Source organism: Fulvia fulva, chromosome 9 (assembly GCF_020509005.1).
Source record: "Fulvia fulva chromosome 9, complete sequence".
Taxonomy (NCBI): Eukaryota; Fungi; Ascomycota; class Dothideomycetes; order Mycosphaerellales; family Mycosphaerellaceae; genus Fulvia; species Fulvia fulva.
The window spans coordinates 145489-159386 of record NC_063020.1 but is presented as its reverse complement, the minus strand read 5'-3'; the positions used below and the strand labels follow the sequence as shown (position 1 = coordinate 159386).

General features: G+C 55.0%; 5 protein-coding genes across 5 annotated transcripts; 4 read left to right on the top strand and 1 right to left on the bottom strand.

Annotated features, from left to right (window-relative positions):
• Nucleotides 1–581: 581 nt before the first annotated feature.
• CLAFUR5_08841 (Splicing factor 3B subunit 6-like protein) lies at nt 582–1101 on the top strand (the record flags this gene model as incomplete). Its single annotated transcript, XM_047907989.1, has 3 exons — nt 582–616; nt 727–949; nt 1015–1101. 3 exons carry the CDS (start codon nt 582–584, stop codon nt 1099–1101), a joined length of 345 nt encoding a protein of 114 aa, XP_047766151.1.
• Nucleotides 1102–1976: 875 nt separating this feature from the next.
• CLAFUR5_08840 (uncharacterized protein) lies at nt 1977–2777 on the top strand (the record flags this gene model as incomplete). The annotated part of the gene is made up of 1 exon (XM_047907988.1): nt 1977–2777. The coding sequence occupies one exon, from the start codon at nt 1977–1979 to the stop codon at nt 2775–2777; it is 801 nt and encodes a 266-aa protein (XP_047766150.1).
• A 1621-nt stretch (nt 2778–4398) lies between these two features.
• Nucleotides 4399–6528, bottom strand: CLAFUR5_08839 (uncharacterized protein; the record flags this gene model as incomplete). Its single annotated transcript, XM_047907987.1, has 1 exon — nt 4399–6528. One exon carries the CDS (start codon nt 6526–6528, stop codon nt 4399–4401), a length of 2130 nt encoding a protein of 709 aa, XP_047766587.1.
• Nucleotides 6529–7296: 768 nt separating this feature from the next.
• On the top strand, nt 7297–10539 carry CLAFUR5_08838 (Pre-mRNA-splicing factor ATP-dependent RNA helicase-like protein cdc28; the record flags this gene model as incomplete). Its single annotated transcript, XM_047907986.1, has 1 exon — nt 7297–10539. One exon carries the CDS (start codon nt 7297–7299, stop codon nt 10537–10539), a length of 3243 nt encoding a protein of 1080 aa, XP_047766588.1.
• A 1859-nt stretch (nt 10540–12398) lies between these two features.
• Nucleotides 12399–13809, top strand: CLAFUR5_08837 (Aromatic peroxygenase; the record flags this gene model as incomplete). Its single annotated transcript, XM_047907985.1, has 3 exons — nt 12399–12693; nt 12798–13372; nt 13426–13809. 3 exons carry the CDS (start codon nt 12399–12401, stop codon nt 13807–13809), a joined length of 1254 nt encoding a protein of 417 aa, XP_047766613.1.
• Between the last annotated feature and the right edge of the window lie 89 nt (nt 13810–13898).

The window sequence follows — 13898 nt, the reverse complement described above, 5'->3', positions numbered from 1 at the left end:
AGAGCGATAGCCGCCGCGGTGAGTGCTTCCTCTGGTATGCGCGATCCAGCACCCTACCCAGTGCTTATGTCCCGTCTCTTGCTCTCAATCGCCTAGTATGCGCTCCTCACGGCCATGCGAGTAACAATGTGCGAGACAGGGTGGTGTTGGGCGCGAGGGAACGTGGTGGTGGAAGTGACTTCCGCGGTCGAGGTGGAGCGTACGTTGTGGGGGGATGTGTGCTTCGTCGCGATTCGAAGCTTTGTTGGCTGGTCGCTCGTGTGGTAGAATGGTGTAGGACTGAGTCGCTTGTCCTGTACCTTGCGTCCTGTGTATTGTCCGGGAGTCAAGTTCTATTGTGTGCAATTGTTGGTCGCATTCCACCAAACTACTCACAGGACGACAGTCGGAGCTGTCGCCAACGAGGGGTGCTTCGCTTGTGCGGCTACTGCCTAAACCTCGGTGAATTTGCCTGCAGTCACGTTCCGCCACCCGGCGCCCTGCTGGAACTCAAAGAGCCTCGATAGCGATATCACTGCTGCACCGCACTGCATCCTCCTAGACGACACCCGCCACTTCCACCACATTCACCTCCTCGAAGAATGAGCAGAAACAAATTGGCTCCCGAAGTTAATCGGTAAGACATACAGCATCCCCCCACCCACCACCACCACACTCCCACCGCCGATCACACCTTGCGCCTGCATTTGCGCCATATCGCGAACCCTGACTAATGTTCGTCGACAGCGCTCTCTTCGTCAAGAACCTCAGCTACAACGTCTCCACCGAGGAGTTGTTCGACCTCTTTGGCAAGTTCGGCCCAATTCGCCAGATCCGCCAGGGTATCGCATCCAACACCAAGGGCACCGCATTCGTCGTCTACGACGATGTCATGGATGCGAAGTCAGCCTGCGACAAGCTGAACGGATTCAACTTCCAGAACCGCTATCTGGTCGTCCTCTATCATCAGGTATGTGATCTCCGGGCGCTGTTGCGCAACGGTCGCGTGACGTCTTGGTGCTGACATTGCGATAGCCCGAAAAGATGGCCAAAAGCCAAGCAGATCTCGCCGAGCGTCAGGAGAACTTAGAAAAGCTCAAGCGCGAGCACGGTATCGACTAGAGGTGCGCGGGAGCTACGGCAGGTGAGACTGCACGTTTCAAGCGTGCAGATTCGGCGATGAGTGGCATTGAGGTGTCACCACCAAGTCCCGAGGCTGTAGCTCCCAAGATCAAGGACTTCGCGAAAAGTCCAAGCAACACCCAAGAGTTTGCAAGCGGTCGCAGCGGCGCTGCTAGGAATGAGAAGCATGATACCACAAACGCGAGACAGACGTCGGCGAGCGTACTGCGCGTCAACAAGGCAAAGGAGAATTCACACACGATGCTCAAGCGGATGAAGGATATGGCTTTGGCCCCTCTGCAATTTGGCGGAAGCAAGACTTGAGTGGAATGGCGTTAGGGAGATGACGGGCGTTATCTGGCTTGGACCAGAATGACACTCTGCCGAATGGCACAAATGAGCTTAGATGAGCATGTTACGGCTTTCCTACCCCATTTCCTTTCTACTCGAAGGACATCTTTTCCCTTTCTACTCAAACACCTTTTCTATGTGACTGTAATCTAACGCAGTGCATCACGTCGCTCAACTCGATTGAAGCTCTCTACAATGGCGCTTCAGCAACGCCCTACGACTGACTACAGAGTAGGCACTACGACTCTCCCGCGGAAGAAACATCCGCACCAGAAGCTGCAGTCGCCAATGTCAACTTGGAAGCTCATGGGTGCAACGTGGCTGAAACAAGCTTAAAGCACGGACTTCCGGTATTGAGCGCCTGCCACTTCACTTGTGATTCAGTTGAAACCCTTCACACTAGGCAAAAATTCGCAGCTGATAATAATAACAACTTTTATAACAACTTTTGCAGTGAGCATGAAATCAACACCGCAATCAAGACACTACACCATGGCATCCAACTCATGTCACCTTAGCTAACGATGGCAAAGCGCAAGCGACCACGCGATAAGGCCGGAAGATTCATCTCAGACTCCAACACCACACCAGAGCCACCCATCGAGCCACCACTACACGCCACCACACGCACCTTCAACATCTACGAGCTCCTCGTAATGATCCTCCTCCGCCTCCCCACCAAGGACCTCCTCCTCTCCCAACGAGTCTGCCGTGCCTGGCGCAACGCCTGCGAGACTTCCGTCCAAATCCGCCGCGCCCTCTTCCTCGAGCCGGCCTCATGCGGGAATATCTCCTACATCGACTGGCGGCTCGACGACCGCGGTTACTACAACACCAACGTCTGCAACCTTGGCCTCGGCGAGCACCTCCGCGGTCCTGACAAGACCTCGCCACCACAGCGCTATCCAGCTCACTGGGGCAAGACCCGCACGGACGCAGGCGATTACCGCATCTTCGTCAATCCTCTCCTGACTTCCCTCTTTCCGGTTCTATCGGAGACGGGGATCTATTTCGAGGAGACTCTGGAGGACCTCCCGGCGACCGTCAACAGGTCTGAAGCAAGCTGGAAGGGCATGACGTTCACGCAGCCGCCGATTAATTGCATGTCTCTAGAATGGGATAGTGAGGACGCGGAGGGTGATTGGTCGGTTCAGGCTTTCGTCAAAGCGGTGGGAAGTAAGGGAATTTGCATGGCTGGGCTTTTCGATCGGCTGATGGGGATTGGGAGGCCGGCTTGGATTCAGGGGAGGGATATGTGGGAGGCGTGGCGGGGTGTGGAGGATCTTGAGAAGATCTGTGTTGCGATCAAAGGGGAGGAGGTGTGAGGTGAGGAGGTTAGCAGGATATCGAAGCTGCGTGGTGCGAGTTGGGGAAAGGTTTCTACGATTGGACACTTGCTGCTTTAGCGTATGCGTATACCCAGCCAGAATACCCATCCATCTTCATGATCCTGCGGGAAGAGCTCCTCGCAAATTGATCAACTTCCACAGCAGTATCTTGGGATAATATTCCTACCATCCTCAGTTCCCCAATAGCTCATGATAATCTCAGCTGGAGGGATTGCAGCTTCCTTTCCCAGCTCGAAGTATCACAGCGGAAGCGACAACATCGACAGCCACCTCACAATGGCCAGCGAAGCATCCTGATGGGAGTGGAGTCTTCTTGGACGAAATCAAGAATGAGATGAATGTTGCTATCGTGGATCGGTGGAATACGGTGGTGTGTTCTAGGAGGAGGCGGGTGAATGAGTGCAGTTTGTGCATGTGATGGAGACTCTGACTTCGCAGACGTGCGATCGCAGGGCCATGAGACCTTGTCTCTCTAGGATTTCGATAATGCTGTCTGTCTCCTGCGGAGTGAGTCGGCGTTGAGCGCTCCACTCGCTCGGGCTGCTGACGAGCGGAGTCGCCGCGGAAATTCGGAGCCATGTGCACGCCAAGCAGCTACCAAATTCCTGCGCTGCTGGTGCATACAAGAGGGATGCTTTCAATCCTGAACATAGTTAAGAGCAACCGTCGGTCCCCACTCCCCGATCCGCATTAATGAAGCTATATCAACATATCGAAATCGGCCCAAAAGTCATTCCAGTGCAACCTCGCCAGGACAATTCCCAAAGTCACAAGACTGATATCCTTCTATCATGTCCACCCCTTCCAACAACCTCGCTCAATATCAAGGGAACAGAACGACGGGCTCAGACTACACTTAAATCTTGATCTCGCATATTGTGACCATTACATCAAGTCCTAAAGGGCGCCGCGAAGACTCCACGACGCGCGGCCATTGCGACATTGCGAGCGTGGAATAGATCTGCTTCGGTTGCTAGCTTATTATTGACTTGGCTTGGGCTTGGTTGTCCATGCAAGCAGAGGGTTGTAATGGTGGGATGTGTAGGTTGACCATTGTGTGCCGCTTCACGTTTCAGAGTGGATGGCCACAGCCGTAGAAAGGCAGAATAAGATTCGATACCCTCATATCCCACTACACGTAGCAGAAACCCCAAAATCCATTGTATGTTATGATATGATATACCCAGCCAGCACCAGCACCAGCACCTATGCCTGCCTCTCCTCCTATGATGGTGTATGGGGTATCTTCAAATTGTAGCAAGGACAATGCCACTCCACTCCACTCCACTCCATTCCAATTCGTTCTCCCATGCACCTCCTCCCTGACGCCATTCTAGCGTCTCCGCCGCGACAAGGGAAAAGGTATATCTATCATGTTCGTTATATGGTCCGCCTCCCCCACGCTCCAATCCTCAGACATCACAGCGCCCCCCCCCCCCCCGGATTCAGAATCGGGTTCGAATTCGGCTTCTCTCTGGGTTGGTCTGCCGTATTCTGGATCAAAGGTTGGACTGGGCAGGGTCGGCTCACTCAAGCAATGCACTCTCCGCAGATTCGACGGCCGTCGCTTCTGCACGATAATCCCACCAGTGCCATTCTACTGCGTTGGGGGATCACCGCTGTTGCTTCTCTGCCCGAAAATGCCGGTGCCGCCACTTGTCGGCGCCTTCAGACCTTGATTCATGAAGCCGAACCAGCTGCCTCTGTTTGCCTGCTTCTTTGCTGCGTCTTCGTCCTTGGCTTCTTGGACGAGACGCAAGGGTCGTGGCTTGGAGCCCATCATGATGGCGCCGCTCGGTCCTTTGCCGTCCTTGTCACCACTGGAGGTGGTACTGCGAGGTGGTGAAGAAGGGTTCGAACGCTCGTAAGCGATGCCATTGCCGTTCTCTTGAATGTTGTCAATGCCTTCAATTCCGCCAGCCGCGACGCTGGACTGCATGCTGTTGCGGTTGCTGCGGATCTCGCTCATCTTGCTGTCGCGTTGAGGGCCATTGTTCTCTTTGCTGCCGTCATTTGTAGTCTCCGAGATCGTCGGTACATTTGAGCTGGAAGAGAGTTGGCGCATGTTGCCACCGAAGAAAGAATTGCGGCTGGTAGGTGAGCCGAGTGGTGGGCTGAGAGGTCCTGTTTGCGGTGTTCCACTGCGGTACATGTTGGACACCAGACTTGCGGCTGGCCACTCTGAGTTGGCACGACGATGGCCACTGCCAGCACGTTTAGAGTTTGAGCGTCCGATGGGAACGCGTGGTGCTGTGTTCGGGTCCTCTGTCCTTGGTGGCTCGAGACTTGGCGTCTGCAACGGCGGATCGATGGCGCCAGTGTTGATAGTCTGCGATAAAGGTCTCGGCCTCGGCTTGCCACCCATCACACTCTTTGCTCGCTGCAGCAGACTAGGCTGGTCGTCTTGTGGTGGAGGCGGAGGTGGAAGCTCCTTGTCTGTGTCTGCCCTTTTGCTTGCTGCGCCAGATCCAGCCATCAAATCGGGTGTCTTGTCGAGGATTGCTTCGAATTGATCGTGCTGCAGCAGACGTGAGATGATATTGTTAATATACAGCGTCAGCGCCTTGTTTGCGTCCTTCAAGCTGTTGATCTCTGCCCGCAATTGCTTTGGCTGCTCGCCATCCTCACCCTCGCTGTCGCCATGGTTCTCGAGCTCATCTGCGAGACTCTTACCACCAGCTGCTTGCTCTTCCAGCCTTCGTGAGGGCGGCCTTGAGACGGCGTTCGATGGAGGTGCCAGATGAAAGTCACCAGCGATGGTCTTCTCTGTGAGCATGACTTGGAAGTGCTCGTTCTCCTCCATCAGCCGCGCGTTCTGCATCTTGAGATCGTAGACTTCTTTCTGAAGGTCCTGAAGACGACCGCCACCCTTGTGATCCACTTCGATTAGCTTCATCTCGGCATCGGCCAACTCCAGTCGCAACGACTCAATAATCTTGTCCTTCTGCATGACCAACTTCGAGTTGCTCCGAGATGTCGAGTCACTCCTGTTCATCGATGCGGGCGCAAACTGTCGATCGGTGCCATCTGGGTTTGGTGAAGGGTTGTTGCTCCTCGCGTTGGCGGACGATTGTCGCGACATGAAGGGCCGTCGTTCATCTTCCACGCCGGCGCGGATCTCTCGCTGTGCCAACGTCTCCTTCAAGCGCTGCATGGCCTGCTGCATCTCGTCCTCGCGCTTGAGTGCCTCCTCTTTCTCCTTGTTCGCAGCCACCTTCTCCGACTCGTAGATCTGCTCCATCTCTCGTCGTGCTCGCAAGCTGTCTTTCTTCTCGTTCTCCAGTTCCTCATTGCGTTCTGTGTGCTCCTGGACCCTCTCCTCTAGCATGCCTTGCTCCTTGAGCGATTCGTCGAGCTTCACTTGCAGCACTGCAGCCTGTTTCTGAGCCTCCTGGTGCGCGACTTCTGCGTCCTGTAGTTTCTGCTGTAGTTCTTCCATCTTGGCCTGCATTTCGGCCTTGGCATCCTCTTCTGCGGGGTCGGGAGTGGTGCTCTGTTTCCGTCCTGCTGCCGCTGCCGATCGCGGAGGTAGTGGAGTGCCGCGCTTCGACTGTGTGCGACTGAGGCCGTTCATGGTGGTCGACGAGCCCGAGCCCGAGGATGAGGTAGTCGGTCTGGAGGGACTTGGCGAAGGTGCTCCGGTAGTGGTGCTGTTGATGGCGGGAGTGCGTCGGCCAGCGACACCCGCTGGCGCGCCCCTCTTGTTTGGTGTGGATGCTGCGGACATTATGCTTGAACCTTGACGAATCTTATCGCACCGCCATATGTTGGCTTGACGATGTGCTGGCTATTCTTGGCGCCTCGGTGAAGGCGAAGCAGATGCTCGGGGAAGAGGATGACGGGCAGCTGAGAGGGACGCTGTGACGCCGTGACGCTGTGACGCCGTGACGCTGTGACGCCGTGACGCTGTGACGCCGTGACGCTGTGACGCCGTGACGCCGTGACGCTGTCAGATGCTTGTTGGGGTATCGTAGTATTGCAGTGTTGTTTATGCAAGTAGTGAGAGTGACTGAGTAGAGCGATCAGGAGGGCCAAAACAACGGTCAACATGGACAGACATCGCCATGAAATTGGACTCGCTGCTAGAGCGTCGGCCGTCCCCACATAGAACGAACCTCCCACGGCCTGCACGTCGGCTGGTTTCACATTTCGCGCGACGGCGACGCGCACAAGAACAACCGTGACACGTGACATCCATCTCGATCCGCAAACTCTCCTGCTACAGTACACCACCGAGGACCGAGACAGGCTTCTGTAGCACCTGGTCGTCGCAGCCTTGCGATCTCGATGCGCAGTGCACTGCATGCGACGTGGTGGCGTACCGACACGCGCCGTAACTTGTGAGGGTCACGCTCACGTGCCGGCAGGTTGCCCGTTAGCGTGTCTCGAATCCTAGCTCCACTCGTGCTTTGATGAAACCAGAGTCTGCGGGCAAGCTCGAAGATATCGACATAGGAGACATCTTCACCACGCAGACGTCTACCACACATTCATCATGGGAGATCTGCGCAGATATGTCTCCGACCACTTGCTCAAGCTGGTCGGCGGCAGCGAAGACATGATGGTAGACTTCGTTGTGTCAACGGCACAATCGGCGAAGTCGTCCGGAGCTCTGCTAGGCAAATTGTCTGGCATGCTCGACTCGAATGATGCCGATCTCAAGAGATTCAGTGATGACCTGTTTGCGCGCCTCGCTCAGCCAGCTTCCAATGCATCGTCTATGCCCAGGCGAGCGAAGCCCAAGGAAGCGAAGAAAAAGTATGCGCTGATCGGCATGGACGTTGAGGAGGAGGCAGCCCCAGCACCAAAGAAGGAAGAGAAGTCCAGGCCTCGGGATAGCGAACGGAAGTCGAAACATCGATCAGATCGCGAGAGGCGGAGGTCGAGAAGCGGAGAGAGGCATAGCAAGAAGATCCGGCGGCGGGATGCTGACTTTGACGATCGATGGGGCGACAACGAGTCCGACGAGGAAGAGGAAGAGTTCCCTTCACCACCTGCTAAGCGCACGAGGTTCGACGATGGCTCTGCTTCTCCTTCAAGACGTACTCCCGACAAGGACGAACCCGAGGAGGATGAGGAAGAGAAAGATCGAAGGGAGCGCGAAGCTTTCGAGGAGAGGCTGAAGAACAAAGATGCTGGATCTACCAAGAAGGTCGTCGAGGATCGTTCATCGAAGCGAGAGGAGAAGGACGCCGAGAGAAGAGCTCAGGCTGGCAAGCTGACAGCGGAAGAAATGAAGGCTTTGCGCTTACGGTCCCGGCAAGACTACCTCAAGAAGCGCTCTACCCAAGAACTGGCGCTTCTGCGGAGGCAAGTTGCGGATGAGGAAGAGGAAGAGCGCACCAACCCAACGTTGTCCCAGGCCGAGAAAGATGAATTTGCACGGAATAGAGAAGCTCTGCGTCTCGCAGAGGAGCGTGAGAATATTGATGACCATTTCGATGGCTATGCCATGCCCGAGGACTACATCACGGAGAAGGGCAAGATGGACATGAAGAAGAAGAGCGATGCCTTGTACAGCCGCTACGTCGACCGGGATGCGCAGGGGCGAGAACGATTCGTCACCGAGCACGAAGAATGGGAACGGGAGCAGCTGGAAAAGACCAAAGCCCAGATCCTGGTCGCCGATCGTACCAACGAGGGCGAGTACGAGTATGTGTTCGACGAAGAGCAGCAGCTGAAGTGGGTGACGGACGCTGCGATGAAAGGTGGTATGAGCGAGATGAAGAGCCAGGAAGAACGGCTGATGGCGCAGCAGCTTCTTGCGGCAGAGCGAAAAGCTAAGACGATCGAGGAGAAGCGCAAGACGTTGCCCGTCTACCAATATCGACAGCAGTTCCTGGATGCCGTGAGAGAGTACCAGATTTTGATCATTGTTGGAGAGACTGGTAGCGGAAAGACTACACAGCTGCCGCAGTATCTCTACGAAGATGGCTTTGCAAAGAATGGTCAAAAGATTGGCTGTACACAACCCAGACGTGTCGCGGCCATGAGTGTCGCAGCTCGTGTGGCTGAAGAAGTTGGCGTGAAGCTCGGGAATGAAGTTGGCTATGCCATTCGTTTCGAAGATGCCACGACAGACAAGACAGTGCTGAAGTACATGACTGACGGCATGCTGCTGCGAGAGTTCTTGACAGAGCCAGATCTTGGTGGTTACGCCGCGATGATGATTGACGAGGCCCACGAACGTACACTGCATACCGATATCCTGTTCGGACTCATCAAGGATATTGCAAGAGGGCGACCTGACTTGAAGTTGCTGATTTCTTCTGCCACTCTCGATGCGCAGAAGTTCAGTGAGTTCTTTGATGATGCGCCGATCCTCAATATTCCTGGTCGAACCTACGATGTGGAGATGAACTACTCACTCCAGCCAGAGGCCAACTATCTGTCTGCAGCAATCACGACGGTGTTCCAAATCCATCTGTCGCAACCCATGCCTGGCGACATTCTGGTCTTCTTGACAGGTCAAGATGAAATTGAGCAGGCGGAACAGTCTTTGCAGGAAACAGCGAGGAAGCTTGGCCAAGCGGCACCAGAGCTGATGATATGTCCGATCTACGCCAACTTGCCCACAGATCTTCAGCAGAGAATCTTCGACCCAACACCACCCAAAGTTCGCAAAGTTGTGCTCGCGACCAACATCGCCGAGACGAGTCTGACAATCGACAACATCGTGTATGTCATCGACCCTGGCTACGTCAAAGAGAATCGCTACACACCCGCCACCAACATGGAATCTCTCGTAGCTGTCCCCATCTCCAGAGCCTCCGCAAACCAAAGAGCCGGTCGAGCCGGTCGAACAGGACCAGGAAAGTGCTTCCGCCTCTACACAAAATGGGCCTACTACAACGATCTCCCCGAAAGCACAACCCCCGAAATCCAACGCACAAACCTCAACAGCATCGTCCTTATGCTCAAATCCCTCGGCATCAATGACCTCATCAACTTCGACTTCATGGACCCGCCCGCACCGGACATGCTCATCCGCTCTCTCGAACAACTCTACGCCCTCGGCGCCCTCAACGACAAAGGCGAACTAACCAAAGTGGGCCGTCAAATGGCCGAGTTCCCCACCGACCCCATGCTCGCCAAAGCAGTCCTCCAAGCCGACAAGGAAGGGTGCGTCGAAGAGATCCTATCAATCATCGCCATGCTCGGCGAAGCCAGCGCCCTCTTCTACCGTCCCAAGGACAAGAAACTCCAAGCCGACGCCGCGCGCGCCAGGTTCACGGTCAAGGAGGGTGGTGATCATCTCACTTACCTCAACATCTGGAACCAATGGGTTGACTCCGACTTCAGCTACGTCTGGGCCCGCGAGAACTTCCTCCAACAACGCTCCCTAACACGCGCCCGCGACGTCCGGGATCAGCTGGCAAAGCTCTGCGACCGCGTCGAAGTCACGCTCTCAACCTGCGGCGCATCTAACCTCCCGCCTATCCAGCGTTCCATCACAGCAGGTTTCTTCCCCAACGCCGCTCGTCTCCAGCGAGGTGGAGATTCATACAGGACCGTCAAGAATAACATGACAGTCCACATCCACCCCAGCAGCGTGTTGATGGATGTGAGGCCCAAGTGGGTTATCTTTTATGAGCTGGTGTTGACGAGTAAGGAGTTTATGAGGAGTGTTATGCCCTTGCAGCCGGAGTGGTTGACGGAGGTTGCGCCGCATTATTATAAGCCTAAGGATGTGGAGGCGCTTGGGGTGGATAAGGCGATGCCAAAGATTAGGTCGTAGGGACAGGGCTGGGAGGGGAAGAGGTGTAGATGAAACGTGGGTTGGGTTTGGGATGGGTGGAGTTGTGGATGTCGAGTTGCTTTGAGATGCAGGCTGGTTCTGGAGGACTGCAGGAGGTTGAGGCGGCCAATGGCTATTCAACCGTCGAACCCGCGCTGCGATTTGGACGGCTCTTCATCGAACACGACAATTCGATCGGGCATCTCTTGCATTCGGGCTTTTTCTACAACCTTGATCATACGGGCATCGCCGACCCGCGAGCCTTCACGCCGCACGTCGCCCGATCAGGTGCGCGATGCATATCTTCAAGAGACTGATGGCTGGCTCAGACAAAAGCATCGTTGATGCAATTGCACACGGACCGCGGCAATCTCCCAAACCTTCCAATCATTGTCATGAAGCAGGAGCTGCTGTTGCCAATGTTGTGCGCCGTTAGGTTGTTCCTGCGACTGCGACTCAAACAGTTGAGACACCCTGTCTGGAGAGCCGCATGGCACCGCACGAAACTTGAAGCTCCATGAACGCTGAAGCGGTCAACTCTACGACAGATATCTTCGTCGTATCCACTGGGCTTTTAAAGCACGGCTTTTCTGCGTAACCCAATTCACGTCTCGTGCGGGATGGTCGCAGTTTTCATCGATAGCCTGCGCAGATTGGGGTGGAACGATGGCCGGCACACGTTGCGGCTGAAGTGGCACGATTGGGTCGTTGGAGGCGATTCTTCCTCCGGAGACTTGATGGAGCCGCATCAGCCTCGTCGTCACTTCCGGGGCTGGCTCCTACTTCATTCAAGGTCGATTCTATATATTGATACAATCCACATCCTGAATCCACACCCCTGGAGCCACACTCCGAGGCAACAAATAAGGATTCGTGTGCTGCAGCGATGTTCCAACACACCACAATCGAGCAGATGTTGCCATCTGGACATATTGTGCTCTGATCACACATTGCAGCACACCACCTCTTGCCCCCGTCGGCATCGCGTCGGGTTGAGGTCTGCTTAAGCTCTAAGGCTCTGAGGCTCTGCAGAATTAAAATAGCAGAGACGGCACCAAGCGAAATCGCAAAGAGTTCGTCGAAATCTCCCGGTCAAGATAACGAGTCAACAAGCTTTCGAACGCCAAAACCGCCAAGTTGCTTGATTCAGTCAACCGGACGCTTCACCCAATTGTATTCCGCAGAAGATCTACATACTGGAAACGATCTTTTCTATCGTCATGGAGCCTTACGGGATATGCTTGTCTACGCCACGTTGAGCTGTTCCGATCGTTTGGCACCCGGGCAAAGGGGAAACATACCAAGAGATGGAGCTGGTCACTCAGAACTCAACAGCCACGATGCGGTTCCACTATATCGCTGATCTGTATACCACGGCTACACGACAAGCGGCGTTGTCAGAAGCTTCCGACTCGAGATCGAACGTACAGCATCTGTGCTTGCGTGTTTGCCCAACGAGAAGACGGCGATGCCGTCCCTCAACTGTCACTGAAAGTCTCTCGCATATCAAGAGGTTGCGGTTGGTTTACTGGCGACCACTGAAGAGCGATCGACGGGCAATGGCACGGAAGTGGCTATCGAAGAGTTAGTAGAGGCGTCTTAATCCTCGTCCTACTTGCTACGGTGACCCTCGGTCGTGACGGCGCATACCGCATTTGTATACTGAGCGTCGAGTGACCTACGCTCCTTTCCGTGTTGCGGCGCCATAACCCATCGACGATGGCATCCAGCGAAAAGTCTACGAGTAAGCAGTATATTATCCTCCAACCCCTGTCAGTTGCAGGTCTGGAGTTTTTCACAATCCTATCCCTACCTTACCACAAGCTTCACCGCCACTCACTCGCATCCTCACATCCGCGATGAAGGTTGCATTGATATTCGCTGCTCTACCAGCGCTGGGCCTCGCCCTACCAGGCTACAAAGATCTCAACCTAATCCAGGAACGCCAATCTCTCGGTCAGCTTGGGAATGTGATCAACGACTTGAAGGGAACGGTTGGATCTATTGCAGGTGCTCTTGATCTCGACAACAGGCGGCCGGAGCCTGAATATGAATTCGTCGAGCCATTGCCGACCGATTCGCGAGGTCCTTGCCCGGGACTCAGCTTGCTTGCGAATTATGGCTATCTACCACGCGACGGGCGTGTCAATGTTGGTTAGGTTCTGGAGGCTGTGTCGAGAGGGTTTAACATGGGTGTGGATTCCAACATGCTCATGGTCGGTGTGCTTCATCGAACGTGCTAACCTTTGTAACCCCAGCCCTTGATCTTGCAACCGTGCTCTGCGTTTTCGCCGTCCTTTCGGATGGCGACATTGAGACTGAATCCTGGTACCTGGGTGCTGGACCAGGTTCCATCGGCGGGCTCAATAGGCATTCAACCGTCGAGGCAGACATCTCGCCGAACAGAGAGGACTTCTTCAACGGCTGTGGCGACAATCACCACCTCTCATCCCGTATGTTCAAGCAGAACGTCGGCTTCGTGAACGACGACCCAAACAAGGAATTCTCCTACGATGCTATGCGGAAACACTACTCGGCCAACTCCCGCTTCACCCAGCAGTACAACCCGTGGATCTCCTACTTCCCTTTCCCATCGATCGTCTCTGTGGTGGCATTCAATTTCTACCCAGAGTATTTCTCGAACGGAACCTACGGTGCCGGTGGCGTTGCCAACTATGAGAGTATCTCCAGCATTGTAGGCGCAAGCTACAATGAGGAGATCGAGCAATTCGATTACGTCTCTGAGCGCTGGCCAGAGAACTGGTACCGTCGTGCCACTCCATACGGTGCTGTCGAGGCTCTCACTGATGGCTTCACCCGTATTTACCCAGCTGTAAGCTCATTCCCATCCTCAATACACGCCGGTCAGCCTCTAACATCACATAGAACCCCGTCGCCATGCCCTTCGGCCAAGTCGGTACCCCGAACCTTAACGCCACCACTCTCCTTTGCAACATATACCAAGGCCTCAACTCCGTCACACCCCTCGCCCTCGCCGGCGAAGCCGAGTCAACCTACGCCGGAGTCTCCTGGGCGCTCGGCAAGCTCACTGTTGCAGGTCTTTCGGGTACGATCCTCGGCTGCCCGACTGACACCATCTCCGCCAACTTCCTCTTTCCCAACCGAACCACTACTGGCGGACCTCTCGGACCACCACTATATATTGCGGCTAAGAATGGTGACAACGTGTACTACAAGAGCTACTTTCCTGCGGCACCGACGAAACCGAATTGTCAGGGACCCACGGACTCTGGCAAGGAGGAGTACTAGATGACGGAATGTGAGAAAGATGATGGCGGTTGTGGCGCCGGCGCGGCGCAACAGAGATATGACACTATTCGGACATGATACACTAGGGC